At 43.2% G+C, this 23123-nt stretch overlaps 1 protein-coding gene and 1 long non-coding RNA gene across 2 annotated transcripts in view; one reads left to right on the top strand and one right to left on the bottom strand.

Annotated features, from left to right (window-relative positions):
• PRRX2 (paired related homeobox 2) overlaps positions 1–11722 on the top strand; it is a 55398-nt gene extending 43676 nt beyond the window's left edge. The window contains exons 2-4 of the mRNA XM_075332181.1: positions 7400–7587; positions 8208–8383; positions 10789–11722. Of these exons, the coding sequence (XP_075188296.1) occupies positions 7400–7587; positions 8208–8383; positions 10789–10939 (515 nt within the window). The 3' untranslated portion in view covers positions 10940–11722. The remainder of the gene's footprint in view (positions 1–7399; positions 7588–8207; positions 8384–10788) is intronic.
• The window catches only part of LOC142262722 (uncharacterized), a 311813-nt gene that overhangs the window by 245845 nt on the left and 42845 nt on the right, over positions 1–23123 (bottom strand). The gene's annotated exons all lie outside the window — the stretch shown is intronic.

Genomic DNA, 23123 nt, shown 5'->3' with positions numbered 1-23123 from the left:
ATAGTAGAGCGGGACTGTTACCAAAGGTGCTACCCAGTGGTTGGGCTGAGATAGCAACAGGATGGAAGAGATAGGGTTAAAGAAGTAGTGAGAGAAGAAGTGTTGAAAACGGTTCAAGTGTGAGAAGACGTGGCCTCGGTGCTAGGCCCAGTCAGGGAACCCTGAGTTATCTTCTTGAAGTCCAGAGCCTACGGCTCACCCTGGCGGACTTATAGATTCATCCAGCTAGACAACCGCCTGTTCCCAGAATCGGACAAAGGGGGAGGAGACACAAACCCCGGAGATGGAGTACTTGATCCAATATAGCAAGGGGGACAGGTCAAGAGGTAGTACCCCACACTGAGAGGAAGGAAGCAATAGGAAGGCCATGTCTGTCATACCGGTGTGAAGAATAAAGTGAACTTTCTTATTGGCTAAGTGAGCTCTGGTGTTGCGTGTGTTTCTGTCTACGATGAAGACGGCCAGCGAAGTGACAAACACCGGCCTGAAGAAACCAGAAACTGTCGTGCACCCCATCCGACGTCCTATAAGCACCCAGAATCTCCTTAATGAAGTAGTGCACCGCCCGTGAGGTCCAGGGCCGGCACCTTCCCTCATAGCTTTGAAGCAATAAGGGTCCTAGCATGAACAGTGCAGTACTTCCATTGTATGGAAAACAGAGGAGCTTAAAGACTGGCAGTGGTCAGCATGTATGGCTGGTCTGCTTACTAAAGAGAAGGGCACCATGGCGATATCCAAAGATGCTGAGGTCTCAGTAGAGTCTACAAGAAGAAGCTTAGGCCTAAAGTCTAATGCTATACTAGTTACCTCTACTTTGAAGTGGAAGATCTTTCCTATACGTTTATCGAAGCTGAGGACTAGCTTAGCTACATCTACCCTGAAGTGGAGGACTATAATAGCTCTAACTGACTTGAAGTGTGGAGGACTGTAATTCAGGACTATCTTAGATACAACTACCTTGACATAGATGACTATCTTAACTACATCTGTCTTGAGGTGGATGACTATCTTAACTAGATCTACCTTCAAGTAGAGAGACTATTTTAACTAGATCTGCCTTCATGTGGAGGACTATATTAGCTAAATCTCATTTTAGGAAGCCCCATTGTTCCTACAGCACCACTAGCACTGCCTTGACAAGAGTTAAAAGGGGCTTTGGGTGAGGGACTTGGCCCCCTGAAGAACTTTTGGAGATGTTCTTAGTATTTATTGCAAAATGCCGAGAGTATTAGGTTAGCTGTTTATATTAATATTCTTGGGGTAAAGGACTTATTGTGTATTAAAATGAAAATCTAACGTCAGAGGTTCAGAGCGGAGCATTAGAGAGTTATTAGATTTTCGGTAGAGTTTGGGGGGGTTGTATTATGAATGCTGGCCAAGGTCAGAGAGTCTTAATTCACCTCTCTTCACCCTCATAAAGCAGTGAGGTAGGAAAACCTTCCCTGCAGCTCATAACACTTCCATTATAACTCCATCAGTGCAGACTATGGAATTCAATAGAACACTCTGGAAGCATTTAGTGCAGGCAACAGTTTTTCCCAGAGGATGGATCCTTCCAACTTTTCATATGGAATAGATGTAACATGGCTATATAAGCCGGCCATACACAATAAGGGGTTTACAAAATTGCAGAGTTTTAGAAAAGAGATTTGTTTCCCAAAAATGAAGCATCAGCACTATTCAGTCCTATTTTTAGCGGTCTACTTTTTTTTTTTCCAGGAATAGCGCCACCCTTGTATGTGTTCAGTATTGCAACTTAGTCCCATGTCAATGCCAGACACTGAACATGGATGATGCTGTTTCTGAAAACATATTGACAACCCATTAAAGAAAGATTCACTTATTGGGGTCTGCTACTAAAAGGCCACCATAAGTGCTAGTGGAGAGATCCCCAATTTTGGGGGGGAATTTGATAAGTCGAATAGGACTCACCAACTTATAAGTGCCTTAATATGAAAATTCTTCAAGCTTTTAAGTGCACAGTAATCGGTCTTAAAGAAACCATAAAAAAATCTGATTACTAAAGCCTGGCTTTGACTCTCTGCTTATCGCGAAGTGATCCTTGGATAGACACTGACTAATTTCTAGATACTACATCCCTCGTCTTAATTGAGAGACTAATTTCTAGATACTACTCCCTCGTATTAATTGATCCTTGGATAGACACTGACTAATTTCTAGATACTACATCCTTCGTCTTCATTGATCCTTGGATAGACACTGACTAATTTCTAGATACTACATCCTTCGTCTTCTTCTGACTCGAAGGCAGAAAAAAGACTGAAGCAGAAGTTACGGCACTATTAATCAGATTTTTTTAAATAATAATATTTTCATTCAGGGTAATGTAGTATACATGTTCATAACATCTTGATGCTAAATTTTAATTTTTAAAGGTCCAAAGTAAGCTAAAGAAGCTTGGCAGACCGAATCTAACAGTGGTGCTCCTTGTGGACACCAGCTTGTAAGGGTCACGATTTTCTGTCTTTTATGGATGGACCTTCTTACCGGTTTGGCAGTTCCTAGAGATTTCTTGTAGAATTGGGAATAGAAGAAAAGACTTGGATGCAGAAGCCTTACGTTCGGGGTGATAGCCCCCGCTTGAGCCTCCTGCACTTTCTGCTGGATGCACAGCTCTGTTTGACATGTCGTCATTTCTCTCTCTGTATCCCTGACTGTGAATAATACGTATCATATGTTAAAACAACTGACACTGCTTTGCACAATCCTTCAGTAACTTAGAGATAACACGATGCTCGGAGAGCCTTGGGATATAGACCATGATCCCAGAAGGGGGGAAACCTGGAGACATTAGGTCATGGTTTATGTTGTGGGCATCAAATTCCAAAATTTTTTGCTGTTGATTCTAACATTTTAAAAAGCCTGAAGGTAACTGGTGTGGGGGGGGGAGAGAATTTCTGAAATGCGACAGTATTTTAATGTATTAATTTAGTGAAAAAGATAAGGAGGGTTTTCTTGCTAGGATCTCTGAAAACTAAGGGTCTGTGCAAATGTTGCCTTTTTTTCCTTGCAGATTTTAATTAATACTTCAAGGAAAAACACATCTTGGCACAGTCTGTTAGAATCCTGAAGTCCTGTGCGCACGTTGCTTCTTTTTTCCTAGAAGATTTTAATCTATACTTGTCACGATCCAGGTTTGCATCTGCCGCTGTGGTTTGATTATTGCACCCAGCTCCGGCCTGGTCATCTCATGGGTTAATTCCCCCCTGCTTCACTCCGGTTTCCAAGACACTATATCCTGGTGCTCCACCTCCGGTGCAGTGCCAGTGATAGTTTATGCTCTGCAGTGTGTGTTACTGGCTCTGGTGAGTTACCGGATCTGTCCTGCCTCCCAGCTACCTTGTTCTGACCTGTACTCTCCTCCGTTCGTCCGTCTGTCCCAGTCCCTGATTATGCGCTCCTCTCTACTGTGTACCCTTCCGTGTCTATCTTATCCTAGTCCCGACCTGTTTGTCCTCCTCCCTTTTTTGTACTTGGACTTCCTGGCATCAGACCTGTATGCTCGTTCCTAACTTCGGCTCCGTCTCTACCCTCCCTCTCCTGTTGCATACGTGACTTCATGGCTTTCGACCCTCGGATATCACCTGACCATGAGTTGATTAACTCTGTGCTATTGACGAGACCTCCTACAACTGACCTGGCTTACTGACTACTCTACTCCCCTCTGGTGGTTTGCCTGCTAACTGCACTCTGAAGTTACACTGCTTGTAGCATCAGCGTCTCCCTTAGTACAGTGTGACAATACTTCAAGGAAAAACGCATCCCAGTCTATGAGAATCCTGAAGTGCTGTGCGCACCTTGCTTCTTTTTTCCTTGCAGAAAAAAAGAAACAGCATGTCAATTCTTTCTGCTTTTTTTTCCCTGAGTTTTCCCTACCTCAATAGATAAAAAAGCATGAAAAAAAGCATGAAAAAAGCATGAACGTGGCAAAAAAGCACTTTTTTTCAGCAGCTTTTTTCCTGCCAAGAGATGCAGTTTTATGTGCAGAAAAAACCTGCTACGTGTGCACGTAGCCTAACAGCCAGAATTGGATGCCGTGAGTAACTGCTCCTCCTTAGGCTATGTGCGCACACGGCATCTTTGTGGTGACCACAAACATGCACATTTTCAGTCCCAAACAAACGCACCCTTGACATGCATCTCTTGCCATGTTTTACTCCGTTTTTTACCGCGTTTTTTGACTACTGTGTTTAAGTCAAATCTATTGACTGGTAAAACGCAGAAAAAATTACCAAAGAAGCTGCAACATGCGGACAATAAAACCGAAATCTCATAGACTTTGTTGGGGAAGGAAATGCATGCAGTTTTGGGAACAAAATAGTTTAACGATGGGGCGAGGAAAAAAGCGATATGTACCAAAAATTGTATAAATTACAACTAGAGCATGGCAAAAGAAAATCTACGGTGGCAGAAAGCAAATACATTTTAAAGGTTTTTTATTTTTTTTTTCAAAACTGTTAACACATAAAAACGTTAAATAAATCTAGCATCTCTGTAATCTTACAGCCACCGAGAAAAACGTTACCGTGCCGTAAATTATTGACGTAAATAAAAAAAACACCCCAAAAATTGCTCTTTTTTTCCATTTCCCACAAGAAGGAATTTTTTTAGTAATTTTTGTAATAAATTAAATAAGGGCAGTAAATTAAAAAAAAAAAATCCCCAAACAAATTGTTGGCATTTTTTCCATTTTACACCAGAAGGATTTTTTTTTTATTAATTTTCTTTTATAAATTAAATAGGGGCAGTAAATAAAAAAATCCCCCAAAAATGTGTTTGCTCTTTTTCCATTTCACACTAGAGGGAATTTTTTAGTATTTCTTTTTTTTAATAAATTAAAAATATAAATACATACAAAAATAAATAAATAAAAAAAAAAGTCCCCCAAAAAATTGTTAGCTTGTTTTTTCATCTCACTTGAGAAGGAATTTTTTTTTAGTTTTTTTTTTATAAATTAAAAGGGGGCAGGAAATAAGAAAAAAAATCCAACAAAAAAATTGTTGGCTTTTTTTCCAATTCACATGAGAAGTAATTTTTAGTACATTTTTTTTTATAAATTAAAAGGGGGCAGGAAATAAAAAAAAAATCCCCCAAATAATTGTTGGTATTTTTTCCATTTCACACGAGAAGAAATTTTTTTTGATAAGATTTTTAATAAATTAAATGGGGGCAGTAAATAAGCAAAAATACCCCCAAAAATTATTGGCTTTTTTTCATTTCAATGAGAAGGAATTTTTTTTAGTAATTTTTTTTTTTTTTAAATGTAATCCGGGCAGTAAATTAAAAAAAAATCCCCAAAAAAAGTTGGCTATTTTTCCATTTCACACCAGATGGAATTTTGTAGTAATTATTTTTATAAATTAAATGGAGGCAGTAAATAAAAAAAAATCCCCCAAAAAATTGCTGTCTTTTATTTCCACTTCACACAAGAAGGAATTTTTAGTAATTTTTTTTAATTAAATGGGGCAGTAAATCCGTCAAAAATTGCTGTCTTTTTTTCCATTTCCCATTAGAAGGAAGATTTTTAGTAATTTTTTTTTTCAATAAATTAAATGGGGGTAGTAAATAAACAAAAAAAATCCCCCAAAAAATTGTTGGCTTTTTTTTTTCATTTCACACAAGAAGAATTTTTTTTTAAAAAAAAAAAAAAAAGATATTGCAAAAATACTAGAAAAAATAAAATAAATTTAATTTTTGTAATAAATTAAATGGGGGCATTAAATAAAAAAAAAAATATACAAAAAAGGAAAAAAAAAGATATATCGAAGGAGTACTAAAAAAAATAAAAACCGAGGAGGTGAGAAGATAAAAACGGTTGACATAGGGAATAGAAAAGAGTTTTTCAATTTTTTTTAAAGGGGTGTACTCATTTACATAATTTTAAATAAAGTTTGCAAAACACAAATGAAACCTTCCATATTAATGGTAGTCAGCCTAGTTTCCTCCGCTATGCCACAGCTGCGGCTTTGTTACAGGAGCGTGCCATTTGCCTGTTGGGCTGCAGGATGGGGTACATGGTGTACTGACATCTGATGACTTGTATACATGATTATTGCAGAAAAGCAATTTATGGAAATAACAAAGGCATTGTAACAGTTCGGTAATGTCATCCCAGGGCAGGGCAGGCTCGCTGCTTTGTATATCGCGCTGGGCCATATACACAGGAAATTAATGCACTCGGCCACAGCTCAAGTTTCACTGTAATTCTTTTTTGTGTGTATTTGAAACAAAGAAAATTAATGTTCGTTACATAAGAATGTGACATGTACAAAAGCCAAAACGTCTGCCCCCTGCTGGAGAAAAAAAATAAACATGCGCACGACCTACTTATCTAAGGTTAGATCACACGGGTAATAAACTTATGCACAAATAACAAAATAAATCTGTTACAATTATAATAGAATATAAACAATAATTAAAAATTTTTAACCGTAAATAAAGACAATTATAGAATAAATATTTACACCTAAAAAAATATTATTTCTTAGCTAACAAAAAATGGGAAATCTACCATATGATTTTTTTATTATTATTTGATTTCGCTCTTTTTTTTTGTGATTTTTTTTTTTTTTTTTGAAAGGTTGCAATTTTTCCCAATCCATCCCTGGAAAATATATTTTAGTCGGCCACAGGTCACTGTTATTCTAGATAAATTGTGTTGTAGGGATGAAGACATTATTGAAGGTAGAAAATCTCAGACAGTGACTCTCCAGCCTCACAGACAGTGACTCTCCTGCCTCACAGACAGTGACTCTCCAGCCTCACAGACAGTGACTCTCCAGCCTCACAGACAGTGACTCTCCAGCCTCACAGACAGTGACTCTCCAGCCTCAGATAGTGACTCATTCCTCACAGTGACTCTCCTACTTCACAATGAGTGGACTTCTCCAGCCTCTCAAACAGTGACTCTCCTGCTTTGCAGTGACTCTCCTACCTCTATCAATTAAATCTGTATTATTCTCTTTTCTTCACACCCTAATCTTCTTGACTGCTGTGCTGTCACATACTATTTGTACGGTTTCTTTAGTGTTTTATGGCTTACTCTCCATATGTGAACTGTGACGTCTTCTCACCATCCAGATTCGCTACAAAACGGCAGCTGCATTTTCGGTTTCATCGTTTCTACAAGCTATTATAGTCTCTCCTTATTAGCTGTGCTCTACCACGGGGACGTGATAGCTATAAGGTATTATGGGAAAGCCCAGTCTGGCAGAAACAACCTTCTAAAATAGAGTGATTTAGGGGATTTGGGAGAAGTGTATTGTGTAAATTCGCCAGGGGCAGCAAATTTCTAAAAGTTTAACATGAATTTGATTTGCATCGATTGATTCTTTGATGTCTATTGCAAACCTTTACCACAGTCTGCTTTATGTTTCAGGTGAAAGCTCCATCTCGGGATGTGCGAAGAGTGCTCGGATCAAAAAGAAGCAGAGAAGGAACAGGACAACCTTCAACAGCAGCCAACTGCAAGCCCTGGAGAGAGTGTTTGAGAGAACTCACTACCCCGACGCCTTTGTACGAGAGGACTTGGCGAGACGGGTTAACCTGAGCGAAGCCAGAGTACAGGTCAGTGCCCAAAATTGCTGAAAATCATTGAGAAAATAAATTTATGAAAAGGGAAAGGTTCACATACTTTAATCTGTTGGGTCATTGTAGCCCAGCAAACGATCCTCCAGTGGGCAAGGTTTCTTACAACTTATTGGCACTACCTACAAACCATAATATTCAATGTGCTTCATTATATTGAGTATTACTACTGACTTGAGATCAGTGTGGTAGTGGATTTTCACCAGTGTGGACCTCTACCAGTGTGGACCTCTACCAGTGTGGACCTCTACCAGTGTGGACCTCTACCAGTGTGGACCTCTACCAGTGTGGACCTCCACCAGTGTGGACCTCCACCAGTGTGGACCTCCACCAGTGTGGACCTCCACCAGTGTGGACCTCCACCAGTGTGGACCTCCACCAGTGTGGACCTCTACCAGTGTGGACCTCTACCAGTGTGGACCTCTACCAGTGTAGACCTCTACCAGTGTAGACCTCTACCAGTGTAGACCTCTACCAGTGTAGACCTCTACCAGTGTAGGCCTCTACCAGTGTAGGCCTCTACCAGTGTAGACCTCTACCAGTGTGGTAGATATGTTAGTCCTAGTTGTTGCTATAATATTTTCCATTTCTTTTCACAGGTTTGGTTTCAGAATAGGCGAGCCAAGTTTCGTAGGAATGAGAGGGCTATGCTGGCCAGCCGGTCTTCTTCTCTCCTGAAATCATACAGTCAAGACCCCATTGTGGAGCAGCAGATCAGCCCCCGACCAACCAGCCTGCCACCAGACTTCCTGTCTTGGAACTCAAACAGCTATAGGTAACATAAACCTGAATTCTGAAAATTAGGACTAAATAAGTAGCTAAAATTGGGTGTTGGGAGTCAATTTTGGTAAAGAGAACTTCATTTTTCAATGTGTTGATATAGGTAATCTTGAAAATATCCCACTAGTTGCTTAAATGAAGAGGTAAAAATATTTTTGAAGAATAGACAAGGAACATATCTAGTGTCTGGTGGTCTACCACTCAAAACATCTTCTGACATGTTTAAAAGAATGGTCATTTTAGGCTTCTGACTACGTTAAACTGAGTCATATTGTCGATGATGGGAACATGGGCTTACAAGTTTAAACCTCTGGGATCAATATCAAAATATGTAACACGGCCCTTGTCTTCTCATATAACAAAGAGCTCTTTGGGCATCTTCAAGCACGAGTGATGGGGTGAGACTGCTACTTCTACACACAAACATTCATTCTAGTGATAGGTGGAGGCCTCCCACCCAAAATATCTTCTCATATGTCTGAAAGAATGGTCACTTTAGGCTTCTGAGTCATACTGCTGATACGGTCAACATGAGCATAAAATTTGAAGCTGGGTAATTGAAGAACAAATTGTCCTAAAATGAAGTTGTGGGAGTCACTTTTGGCAAAGAGAACTTGATTTCAGAAGACCTTTTTATTTTAAATTGAGTTTTAGCTTCTGTAAGTAGCAGAAATCTTGGAGATACCCCCCAGTTTCTTAAATGAGAGGTCGATGATTACTGTAGGAACTTTTCAAGTGACCGTCGATGATCTACTCAGAACATTATTTCACATGTTTGGAAGAATAGTCACTTTTGGCTTCTAACAAGGTCACGTTCGAGCAACTTGGGCATAAAACGTTCAGCTTCTGGGGTCAAAATCAAAATATGTAACATAGCCCATGTCTTCTCATGTGGCAGAGAGCCCTTTGAGCATCCTTAAGTACCAGTGATGGGTTGAAACTCCTACACACAAACGTTCATTCTAGTGATTGGTGGTGGCTTCCCACCCAAAATATCTTCTGTTATGTCTGAAAGAATGGTCGCTTTAGGCTTCTGAGTGATATTGTTGATACGGTCAACATGAGCATAAGATTTGAAGCTAGGTAATTAAAGAACAAATAGTCCTAAAATTAAGTTGTGGGAGTCACAAGAATACCTAAGGAACTTCTCTAGTGTCTGGTAATCTACCATTCAAAATATCTTCTGACATGTCTGAAAGAATGGTCATTTTAGGCTTCTGACTAAGTTAAACTGAGTCATATTGGCAGTATTGGCAACGTGGGTTTAAAACTTTAAGCTTCTGGGATCAAAATATGTTACATAGCCCATGTCTTCTCATGTGGCAGAGAGCCCTTTGGGCAACCTCAAGCACCAGTGATGGAGTGATACTGATTCGTGATGGCCTCCCACCCAAAATATCTTCTCATATGTCTGAAGGAAGATTCACTTTAGGCTTCTGAGTCATGTTGTCGATACGGTCAACATGAGCATAACATTTGAAGCTGGGTAAATAAAGAGCAAATTGTCCTAAAATGAAGTGATGGGAGTCACTTTCGGTAAAGAGAACTTAATTTTAGAAGACCCTTTATTTTAAATTGACTTTTAGCTTCTATACATCTTTCAACATGTGGGTAGCAGAAATCTTGGTGATACCCACCAGTTTCTTAAATAAGAGGTCAATGATTACTGTAGGAACTTTTCTAGTGACCATTGATGATCTACTCAGAACATCATTTGACATGTTTAGAAGAATGGTCAAGAATGGTCACATAGGAACTATTCTAGTGACTGTCGATGGTCTACTCAGAACATTATTTCACATGTTTAGAAGAATGGTCAAGAATGGTCACATAGGAACTTTTCTAGTGATCGTCGATGGTCTACTCAGAACATTATTTCACATGTTTAGAAGAATGGTCAAGAATGGTCACATAGGAACTTTTCTAGTGACCGTTGATGATCTACTCAGAACATTATTTCACATGTTTAGAAGAATGGTCAAGAATGGTCACATAGGAACTATTCTAGTGACCGTCGATAGTCTACTCAGAACATCATTTCACATGTTTGGAAGAATGGTCACTTTAGGCTTCTAACAAGTCAAGTTCGAGCAACTTGGGCATAAAACATTCAGCTTCTGGGGTAAAAATCAAAATATGTAACATGGCCCATGTCCTCTCATGAGACAGAGAGCCATTTGGGCACCCTCAGCGCCAGTTTTAGTTGCGGATGCTACCTCTACAAACCCTACAGCCATGCCTTTCGGTAACAGCGAAAAAGTCGTGGGTGAAATATTGTATTTAGAAGCTCCAGAATACATTTGGAGTCATTTTTAGTTTTTGTTATTAGTTTTAGATTTTCAAAATATTTGCCTGAATGACTAAAATCTCTTTTTTCCTCTTTTCTTTAAATTCCATCAGTGCCAGTTTGCCGCCTTATAACCCAAACACCAGCTCTGCTCCTACAACACTGCCTACCCAAGGAGTCAATATGGCCGACAGCATCGCCAGCCTACGTCTTAAAGCCAAGGAATTCAGTCTGCACCACAGCCAGGTGTCCACTGTCAACTGAACCCCGATTAGATAGATCGAAAACTATAACTAAGCCAGCCACGAGAGGCGCAGGGTGTGCTGGACACGCCACATAAGAGACCATGGCAACCAACACAAATATTATGTGGCTCCATTTTCCAGCCCATGTCACCACAAGAAGATGCTGTGCTCCATGTGACAATCTGACCGAAGTCCAGAGAATGGTCGCCCGCCTGCTTTTGTGTCGTACATCTTTGACAGGAACGTCTAAGGTCCAGACATTGACCACGTGGACGGGACTCTTGATAATTTTTGTTTTGTGACTGTAGATATTTTATACTTTAGACTTTCTTATCAGTTATCAGAATTTTACCCACCTTGTTCTACCTTCCTCATTAATTCTCTGTTATCTCTGCTTTTCTTGTGTCTCTGTCATCGGTACGCACTGTATATATGTAGATACATACCGTGCTTTGTAAATATATCCTTCAATACAATACTCCGTGACCTTGGGGCAGACAATGTACACACCTTGGATAGGGAAGATGGCTGAATCTTACATATCCCCCATTTTTTATATCTATTGATGTCGGATATCTCAAATATAACCACCTTGTATCACTGTCAATGGAAATGTTACTGAAAATGTTCATAAGTGTATAAATGATATAGTGGTTGGTCCCATGACTATTGTGGAGCCCAAGAAGAGGAAGGACAACCTCAATTTTGCCTCATCCCTTTTTCCTTTTTTTGCAGGATGCCCCTTATTTTAGAAGTAGCAAACAACAGGCAATCTGTCTCTATGAAGGTAGCAAATACTGCCAGTCTGCACAGGATGCCCCCTCTATGGAGGTAGCAAATACTGCCAGTCTGCACAGGATGCCCCCTCTATGGAGGTAGCAAATACTGCAAGTCTGCACAGGATGCCCCCTCTATGGAGGTAGCAAATACTGCAAGTCTGCACAGGATGCCCCCTCTATGGAGGTAGCAAATACTGCCAGTCTGCACAGGATGCCCCCTCTATGGAGGTAGCAAATACTGCCAGTCTGCACAGGATGCCCCCTCTATGGAGGTAGCAAATACTGCAAGTCTGCACAGGATGCCCCCTCTATGGAGGTAGCAAATACTGCAAGTCTGCACAGGATGCCCCCTCTATGGAGGTAGCAAATACTGCCAGTCTGCACAGGATGCCCCCTCTATGGAGGTAGCAAATACTGCAAGTCTGCACAGGATGCCCCCTCTATGGAGGTAGCAAATACTGCCAGTCTGCACAGGATGCCCCCTCTATGGAGGTAGCAAATACTGCAAGTCTGCACAGGATGCCCCCTCTATGGAGGTAGCAAATACTGCCAGTCTGCACAGGATGCCCCCTCTATGAAGGTAGCAAATACTGCCAGTCTGCACAGGATGCCCCCTCTATGAAGGTAGCAAATACTGCCAGTCTGCACAGGATGCCCCCTCTATGGAGGTAGCAAATACTGCCAGTCTGCACAGGATGCCCCCTCTATGGAGGTAGCAAATACTGCCAGTCTGCACAGGATGCCCCCTCTATGGAGGTAGCAAATACTGCCAGTCTGCACAGGATGCCCCCTCTATGGAGGTAGCAAATACTGCCAGTCTGCACAGGATGCCCCCTCTATGGAGGTAGCTAATAACTGCCAGTCTGCACAGGATGCCCCCTCTATGGAGGTAGCTAATAACTGCCAGTCTGCACAGGATGCCCCCTCTATGGAGGTAGCAAATACTGCAAGTCTGCACAGGATGCCCCCTCTATGGAGGTAGCAAATACTGCCAGTCTGCACAGGATGCCCCCTCTATGGAGGTAGCTAATAACTGCCAGTCTGCACAGGATGCCCCCTCTATGGAGGTAGCTAATAACTGCCAGTCTGCACAGGATGCCCCCTCTATGGAGGTAGCAAATACTGCCAGTCTGCACAGGATGCCCCCTCTATGAAGGTAGCAAATACTGCCAGTCTGCACAGGATGCCCCCTCTATGGAGGTAGCTAATAACTGCCAGTCTGCACAGGATGCCCCCTCTATGGAGGTAGCTAATAACTGCCAGTCTGCACAGGATGCCCCCTCTATGGAGGTAGCAAATACTGCCAGTCTGCACAGGATGCCCCCTCTATGGAGGTAGCAAATACTGCAAGTCTGCACAGGATGCCCCCTCTATGGAGGTAGCAAATACTGCAAGTCTGCACAGGATGCCCCCTCTATGGAGGTAGCAAATACTGCCAGTCTGCACAGGATGCCCCCTCTTATGGAGGTAGCAAATACTGCCAGTCTGCACAGGATGCCCACTCTATGGAGGTAGCAAATACTGCAAGTCTGCACAGGATGCCCCCTCTATGGAGGTAGCAAATACTGCCAGTCTGCACAGGATGCCCCCTCTATGAAGGTAGCAAATACTGCCAGTCTGCACAGGATGCCCCCTCTATGGAGGTAGCAAATACTGCCAGTCTGCACAGGATGCCCCCTCTATGGAGGTAGCAAATACTGCAAATCTGCACAGGATGCCCCCTCAATAGAGGTTACTAATAACTGCCAGTCTGCACAGGATGCCCCCTCTATGGAGGTAGCAAATACTGCCAGTCTGCACAGGATGCCCCCTCTATGGAGGTAGCAAATACTGCAAGTCTGCACAGGATGCCCCCTCTATGGAGGTAGCAAATACTGCAAGTCTGCACAGGATGCCCCCTCTATGGAGGTAGCAAATACTGCCAGTCTGCACAGGATGCCCCCTCTATGAAGGTAGCAAATACTGCCAGTCTGCACAGGATGCCCCCTCTATGGAGGTAGAAAATACTGCCAGTCTGCACAGGATGCCCCCTCTATGGAGGTAGCAAATACTGCCAGTCTGCACAGGATGCCCCCTCTATGGAGGTAGCAAATAACTGCCAGTCTGCACAGGATGCCCCCTCTATGGAGGTAGCAAATACTGCAAGTCTGCACAGGATGCCCCCTCTATGGAGGTAGCAAATACTGCAAGTCTGCACAGGATGCCCCCTCTATGGAGGTAGCAAATACTGCAAGTCTGCACAGGATGCCCCCTCTATGAAGGTAGCAAATACTGCCAGTCTGCACAGGATGCCCCCTCTATGGAGGTAGCAAATACTGCAAGTCTGCACAGGATGCCCCCTCTATGGAGGTAGCAAATACTGCCAGTCTGTACAGGATGACCCCTCTATGGAGGTAGCAAATAACTGCCAGTCTGCACAGGATGCCCCCTCTATGGAGGTAGCAAATACTGCAAGTCTGCACAGGATGCCCCCTCTATGAAGGTAGCAAATACTGCCAGTCTGCACAGGATGCCCCCTCTATGGAGGTAGCAAATACTGCCAGTCTGTACAGGATGCCCCCTCTATGGACGTAGCAAATAACTGCCAGTCTCCACAGGATGCCCCCTCTATGGAGGTAGCAAATACTGCAAGTCTGCACAGGATGCCCCCTCTATGGAGGTAGCAAATACTGCAAGTCTGCACAGGATGCCCCCTCTCTATGAAGGTAGCTAATAACTGCCAGTCTGCACAGGATGCCTCCTCTATGAAGGTAGCAAATAACTGCCAGTCTGCACAGGATGCCCCCTCTATGGAGGTAGCAAATACTGCCAGTCTGCACAGGATGCCCCCTCTATAGAGGTTACTAATAACTGCCAGTCTGCACAGGATGCCCCCTCTCTATGAAGGTAGCAAATACTGCCAGTCTGCACAGGATGCCCCCTCTATGGAGGTAGCAAATAACTGCCAGTCTGCACAGGATGCCCCCTCTCTATGAAGGTAGCAAATACTGCCAGTCTGCACAGGATGCCCCCTCTATGGAGGTAGCAAATAACTGCCAGTCTGCACAGGATGCCCCCTCTATGGAGGTAGCTAATAACTGCCAGTCTGCACAGGATGCCTCCTCTATGAAGGTAGCAAATAACTGCCAGTCTGCACAGGATGCCCCCTCTATGGAGGTAGCAAATACTGCCAGTCTGCACAGGATGCCCCCTCTATGGAGGTAGCTAATAACTGCCAGTCTGCACAGGATGCCCCCTCTATAGAGGTTACTAATAACTGCCAGTCTGCACAGGATGCCTCCTCTATGAAGGTAGCAAATAGTGTCAGTCTGCAGAGGATTCCCCCGCTATAAAAGTAGCAAATACTGCCAGTCTGCACAGGATGCCCCCTCTATGAAAATAGCAAATAACTGCCAGTCTGCACAGGATGCCCCCTCTATGGAGGTAGCAAATACTGCCAGTCTGCACAGGATGCCACCTCTATGGAGGTAGCTAATAACTGCCAGTCTGCACAGGATGCCCCCTCTATGGAGGTAGCAAATACTGCCAGTCTGCACAGGATGCCTCCTCTATAGAGGTTACTAATAACTGCCAGTCTGCACAGGATGCCCCCTCTATAGAGGTTACTAATAACTGCCAGTCTGCACAGGATGCCCCCTCTATAGAGGTTACTAATAACTGCCAGTCTGCACAGGATGCCTCCTCTATGAAGGTAGCAAATAGTGTCAGTCTGCAGAGGATTCCCCCGCTATAAAAGTAGCAAATACTGCCAGTCTGCACAGGATGCCCCCTCTATGAAAATAGCAAATAACTGCCAGTCTGCCCATTATGCCCCCTCCATTATGAAGGTATCAAATACTGCCAGTCTGCTCATTATGCCCCCTCCATTATGGAGGTATCAAATACTGCCAGTCTGCACAGGATGCCCTCTCTATAGCGTTAGCAAATACTGCCAGTCTGCACAGGATGCCCCCTCCATTATGGAGGTATCAAATAACTGCCAGTCTGCACAGGATGTCTCCTCTATAGCGTTAGCAAATACTGAGCAATGTGCATGTGATGCCCCATCTATAGAGGTTGCTAATTGTCTTGCGTGAAGGGATGAAGGTTTAGGACAACGCTACTCTCCTGTCCGACAAGGATCGGAAGAAGTACAAAAAAAGCACCATGATCCACTCCCCAGGATAGGGTGTAAATCAGTACCAGGCGTGAGACCCCATGTTTGAGTGTAATATGAAGTGCCCTCTTTGTACACTCCTTAATGTGAATTTTCACATCGACTCCTCTTTGACAGATCTCTTTATATACCTTGTTCTAATACCAGCTTAGTGGGTGCCATGTTATTAGTTGCCCGGGCCTCTAAAGTCAAAATTGTAGGACCAAAAGATGAAGGAGTGCTGTATACAAAGCCTCTCTAGCTGCTAGTCAGAAATCACGACACACTCCATGACTAATCAGGGACATGCTCATTGCTCACTATGAGGGCGCAAAGGAGCCATGACACCATCTATGTTAGTAGTATCTGGTTCCTTTTTACTAAAATATTCCTATTTTTATCGCAAAACCCTTCTTCTTGGAGCCATTTTGGATACAAAGAAATAATAGAAAATCATTTTATTATGAATATAAGGCATGTACACGGGAGTCAGCCATTTTGTGAATTTCCCTACATTCTTTGAAGTTATGACATTTTAAATTTGCAGAAAACGTATGATCTTAGCCATGTATGAGGCACCCTGTGAATATTAGGTAGGTTTCAGTGCTTTGCAGCTGAGTGAAGTCACTGATAATGTCAAGGTTGAACACTTTTAAAATGGCTGCCAGTGAAGACTGCCTCATGAGGTAAATTAAGCAGCCAATCAGAATCCTTCTTTCATTTTCAAAACTGCACAGGAGAAATAAGAGGTGGACAGTGATTGGTTGCTATGGGTAACTAGGAGCCATAACTTGTAGGTGAAGGGTCTGCACGTGACAAAGAGCAATCAATCCTCCATTTTAACAACACTATAATTCCTCCATGGTGTCACATAATTATTCAACTTCTTCCATTTATGAATCTTTATCAATAAACACAATATATGAAGTAATATTCCTTTAGTTCGCAATGACCCAAGTATTACAGAAACCATATAAGAAATATATGACATAAATGATAACCTGACACTTCTCACAGCTGAGGTTTTGCTACTGTGGGGAACAAAGTAAAAAAAATGTGTCAATCAAAGTGAGTACATTTTACCTGCACTGATACACTGTAGCAAAAACCATTAGGACAAACGTTATGTGTGCTGCTGATATATGTAACAGACGACTGCAATTGTAACAAACACTCAGATGTGAGAAATACCAGGTTCATTTTAGGTTTTAAGATCTCTGCTTGTGGTCAGTGAACAGAAATTTTGGGAAAGTATGTCCAGACCTACATGGTTTGTATACAGGCGGAATAAGCTGGGAACATATGTGCACCGGTACATTGCAACGGTCTACAGCAGTGTAAACAGGGGATGGAATTACTTTTCCACTGCAATATTCCATTTTTTCCCCTCTTCTTCTAAAAGCCATAACTTTTTTTATTATTTTTCCATCAAAATGGCTTTATTATTTTCTGCAGATTTTTAGGGTAACATTTTGGGGTACATAAGATGGCCTGATCACTTCTTATTACATTTTTGGGTGCTAACCCCCCAAAAATTCAATTTTGGCCTTTATATATTTTTTTATTTTATTTTTTCATAATTCCAACTTTTATAGATACAGCGATACCAAATTTGTTTAATTTTTTTAAATTTATTTTATCTTAATAGAGAAAAATTGGGTGATTAAATCTTGTAGACTTTTTTTTACATTTTTTTATTATTTTTAAATACGCCAAAATTGGGTGATTAATTTTAAGGGATTTTTTTTTAACACTTTATTATTTTTAAGTAAGCAAAAACTGATTGATTACATTTTTAGGCACTATTTTACACTTTATTTTATTATTTTTAAATAGGCAAAAATTGGGTGATGACATTTTTTAGGTTTTGTTTTTTATACTTTTTTATTATTATTTTTAAATATGCAAAAATTGAGTGAAAACATTTTTTAGACTTTTTTATTATTTTTAAATAAGAAAAATTGGGTGATTCAAATTTGTAGGCTTTTTCTATACTTATTATTTTTACATAGGCCATAATTAGGTGATTAATTATTTAGGCTTTTATTTTACATTTTTTTAATTATTTAAAAATAGTCAAACATTGAGTGATTCAATTTTTTACACTTTTTTTTATTATTTTTAAATAGGCCAATATTGGGTGATTCGTTCTTTAGATCTTTTTTTTACACTTTCTTCCTGTTATTTTTAAATAGGCAAATATTCAGTAATTTTTTTACACTTTTATTATTTTTTTTTTAAGTTGGGTGATTACATTTTTTAGGGGTTTTTTTTTACACTTTTTATTATTTTAAAATAGGCAAAAATTGGGCGATTATATTTTTAGGCTTTTTTTTACCCTTTTTTTATTATTTTTAAATAGGAAAAAATTGGGTGAGTCATTTGTTTTAGGTGTTTTTATGCTTTTTTCTGCATTACACTTTATGTTTTAAATCCCCAAAGGAAATTTGTTTGCTCGTTTGTGCTGTACACTTTAGCATTGATATATATAAGGACAATATATGTGAATGGGAATACATTTCATGGGAATACCAAGATGGCCGTCAGCCATCTATCAGCACCCTACAATCACGTCGCTGGGAGGGTGAAGGGGGTGATGGGAGCTGAATGGATGTGTCTAATGGATAGTGAGACTTTTTGTCACTGATTGACAGCAGTAAAGAATTAAACAGCCGCGATTAGGGCTAGCTCTGATCACTGCTGGTAGAGGCTGGTGCCGGCTGTATACCACAGCCCGCACCTCACACAGATACAAATCATGGGTTAAACAAGAACACTCCGTCAATACCAGACGCTGATCCTAGAGACAAGAGGCGCTGTTTCCGAAATAATCAGCCAGGGCGCTAACGAGATATTTAATTGCTAATATGATTAGGATATCATTTTTATGACTATTTACAATTCCTTCAAGGGATTCTCCATTTTCACTCTCTCTTAAAGGGATGAGCGTGAAGAGAAATGACCGTGCTTCTCCCATCCATGCACGATCCATTTCTGCATAATAAAAGGCAAATATAATGATTCCCATTTGACCCTAGGACAATATAGCGCCATCACAGGCCAGGGCAGGTACTGCTCCCCACAATGCTCCCCACAACGCTCCCCACAACGCTCCCCACAATGCTCCCCACAATGCTCCCCACAACGCTCCCCACAATGCTCCCCACAACGCTCATCATCGTCATCATCAAGTCGCTTCTTATTCGTAAAATCTGTTTTTGTTGTTTGCAATAAAAAAAAATTAAAAAAACATCTTATTTTATTAAACAGCCGCAGTATTATGGATCACGCTTGTCTGTTTTCTGTATTTCTATCTGTCAAGGAAGGTTTTTGTCTTGTGATAATATTACAAAAAATAATAAATTCTTACTTTTCCATATGACTAAGGTGCCTCAGCTGTAGAAAATGATTGTGACACCTAATTCACTCTTTTTTTACAGGTCGTAACTTGTAACCTTACTTGGCACCCACTATTACTGAGTATCACATATATAGTATACACATAGGATCCTCAGCTCCCTCTAGTGGTGGACACTGGAAAAATGTTATTTATTAACCCCCTCAATATATACCATGCTTGGATGCTCGGTACTTGTAACTAGTGATGAGCGGGCACTACCATGCTCAGGTGCTCTGTACTGGTAACTAGTGATGAGCGGGCACTACCATGCTCAGGTGCTCTGTACTGGTAACTAGTGATGAGCGGGCACTACCATGCTCAGGTGCTCTGTACTGGTAACTAGTGATGAGCGGGCACTACCATGCTCAGGTGCTCAGTACTGGTATCTAGTGATGAGCGGGCATTACCATGCTCGGGTGCTCTGTACTGGTAACTAGTGATGAGCGGGCACTACCATGCTCGGGTGCTCTGTACTGGTAACTAGTGATGAGCGGGCACTACCATGCTCGGGTGCTCAGTACTGGTATCTAGTGATGAGCGGGCACTACCATGCTCAGGTGCTCAGTACTGGTATCTAGTGATGAGCGGGCACTACCATGCTCAGGTGCTCAGTACTGGTAACTAGTGATGAGCGGGCACTACCATGCTCAGGTGCTCAGTACTGGTAACTAGTGATGAGCGGGCACTACCATGCTCAGGTGCTCAGTACTGGTATCTAGTGATGAGCGGGGCACTACCATGCTCGGGTGCTCAGTACTGGTAACTAGTGATGAGTGGGCACTACCATGCTCGGGTGCTCAGTACTGGTAACTAGTGATGAGTGGGCACTACCATGCTCGGGTGCTCAGTACTGGTAACTAGTGATGAGCGGGCACTACCATGCTCGGGTGCTCAGTACTAGTAACTAGTGATGAGCGGGCACTACCATGCTCGGGTGCTCAGTACTGGTAACTAGTGATGAGCGGGCACTACCATGCTCGGGTGCTCTGTACTGGTAACTGGTGATGAGCGGGCACTACCATGCTCAGGTGCTCAGTACTGGTAACTAGTGATGAGCGGGCACTACCATGCTCGGGTGCTCAGTACTGGTAACTAGTGATGAGCGGGCACTACCATGCTCAGGTGCTCTGTACTGGTAACTAGTGATGAGCGGGCACTACCATGCTCGGGTGCTCAGTACTGGTAACTAGTGATGAGCGGGCACTACCATGCTCGGGTGCTCAGTACTGGTAACTAGTGATGAGCGGGCACTACCATGCTTAGGTGCTTAGTAGTGGTAACTAGTGATGAGCGGGCACTACCATGCTCGGGTGCTCAGTACTGGTAACTAGTGATGAGTGGGCACTACCATGCTCAGGTGCTTAGTACTGGTAACTAGTGATGAGCGGGCACTACCATGCTCGGGTGCTCAGTACTGGTAACTAGTGATGAGTGGGCACTACCATGCTCAGGTGCTCTGTACTGGTAACTAGTGATGAGCGGGCACTACCATGCTCAGGTGCTCAGTACTGGTAACTAGTGATGAGCAGGCACTACCATGCTCGGGTGCTCAGTACTGGTAACTAGTGATGAGCGGGCACTACCATGCTCAGGTGCTCAGTACTGGTAACTAGTGATGAGCAGGCACTACCATGCTCGGGTGCTCAGTACTGGTAACTAGTGATGAGCAGGCACTACCATGCTCGGGTGCTCAGTACTGGTAACTAGTGATGAGCGGGCACTACCATGCTCAGGTGCTCAGTACTGGTAACTAGTGATGAGCGGGCACTACCATGCTCGGGTGCTCAGTACTGGTAACTAGTGATGAGCAGGCACTACCATGCTCAGGTGCTCAGTACTGGTAACTAGTGATGAGCGGGCACTACCATGCTCGGGTGCTCAGTACTGGTAACTAGTGATGAGCGGGCACTACCATGCTCAGGTGCTCAGTACTGGTAACTAGTGATGAGCGGGCACTACCATGCTCGGGTGCTCAGTACTGGTAACTAGTGATGAGCGGGCACTACCATGCTCGGGTGCTCAGTACTGGTAACTAGTGATGAGCGGGCACTACCATGCTTGGGTGCTCAGTACTGGTAAGTAGTGATGAGCGGGCACTACCATGCTCGGGTGCTCAGTACTGGTAACTAGTGATGAGCGGGCACTACCATGCTCGGGTGCTCTGTACTGGTAGCTAGTGATGAGCGGGCACTACCATGCTTAGGTGCTTAGTACTGGTAACTAGTGATGAGCGGGCACTACCATGCTCAGGTGCTCAGTACTGGTAACTAGTGATGAGCGGGCACTACCATGCTCAGGTGCTCAGTACAGGTAACTAGTGATGAGCGAGCACTACCATGCTCAGGTGCTCAGTACTGGTAACTAGTGATGAGCAGACACTACCATGCTCAGGTGCTCAGTACTGGTAACTAGTGATGAGCGGGCACTACCATGCTCAGGTGCTCTGTACTGGTAACTAGTGATGAGCGGGCACTACCATGCTCAGGTGCTCAGTACTGGTAACTAGTGATGAGCAGGCACTACCATGCTCGGGTGCTCAGTACTGGTAACTAGTGATGAGCGGGCACTACCATGCTCAGGTGCTCAGTACTGGTAACTAGTGATGAGCAGGCACTACCATGCTCGGGTGCTCAGTACTGGTAACTAGTGATGAGCAGGCACTACCATGCTCGGGTGCTCAGTACTGGTAACTAGTGATGAGCGGGCACTACCATGCTCAGGTGCTCAGTACTGGTAACTAGTGATGAGCGGGCACTACCATGCTCGGGTGCTCTGTACTGGTAACTAGTGATGAGCAGGCACTACCATGCTCAGGTGCTCAGTACTGGTAACTAGTGATGAGCGGGCACTACCATGCTCAGGTGCTCAGTACTGGTAACTAGTGATGAGCGGGGCACTACCATGCTCGGGTGCTCAGTACTGGTAACTAGTGATGAGCGGGCACTACCATGCTCGGGTGCTCAGTACTGGTAACTAGTGATGAGCGGGCACTACCATGCTCGGGTGCTCAGTACTGGTAACTAGTGATGAGCGGGCACTACCATGCTCAGGTGCTCAGTACTGGTAACTAGTGATGAGCGGGCACTACCATGCTTGGGTGCTCAGTACTGGTAAGTAGTGATGAGCGGGCACTACCATGCTCGGGTGCTCAGTACTGGTAACTAGTGATGAGCGGGCACTACCATGCTCAGGTGCTCAGTACAGGTAACTAGTGATGAGCGAGCACTACCATGCTCAGGTGCTCAGTACTGGTAACTAGTGATGAGCAGACACTACCATGCTCAGGTGCTCAGTACTGGTAACTAGTGATGAGCGGGCACTACCATGCTTAGGTGCTTAGTACTGGTAACTAGTGATGAGCGGGCACTACCATGCTCAGGTGCTCAGTACTGGTAACTAGTGATGAGCGGGCACTACCATGCTCAGGTGCTCAGTACAGGTAACTAGTGATGAGCGAGCACTACCATGCTCAGGTGCTCAGTACTGGTAACTAGTGATGAGCGGGCACTACCATGCTCAGGTGCTCAGTACAGGTAACTAGTGATGAGCGAGCACTACCATGCTTAGGTGCTTAGTAGTGGTAACTAGTGATGAGCGGGCACTACCATGCACGGGTGCTCAGTACTGGTAACTAGTGATGAGTGGGCACTACCATGCTCAGGTGCTCTGTACTGGTAACTAGTGATGAGCGGGCACTACCATGCTTAGGTGCTTAGTACTGGTAACTAGTGATGAGCGGGCACTACCATGCACGGGTGCTCAGTACTGGTAACTAGTGATGAGTGGGCACTACCATGCTCAGGTGCTCTGTACTGGTAACTAGTGATGAGCGGGCACTACCATGCTCAGGTGCTCAGTACTGGTAACTAGTGATGAGCAGGCACTACCA

This window comes from Anomaloglossus baeobatrachus, unplaced genomic scaffold, assembly GCF_048569485.1.
Source record: "Anomaloglossus baeobatrachus isolate aAnoBae1 unplaced genomic scaffold, aAnoBae1.hap1 Scaffold_249, whole genome shotgun sequence".
NCBI classification, from domain to species: Eukaryota; Metazoa; Chordata; class Amphibia; order Anura; family Aromobatidae; genus Anomaloglossus; species Anomaloglossus baeobatrachus.
Note: the sequence above shows the minus strand (reverse complement) of the source record. Positions and strands in the feature narration are given on the sequence as shown.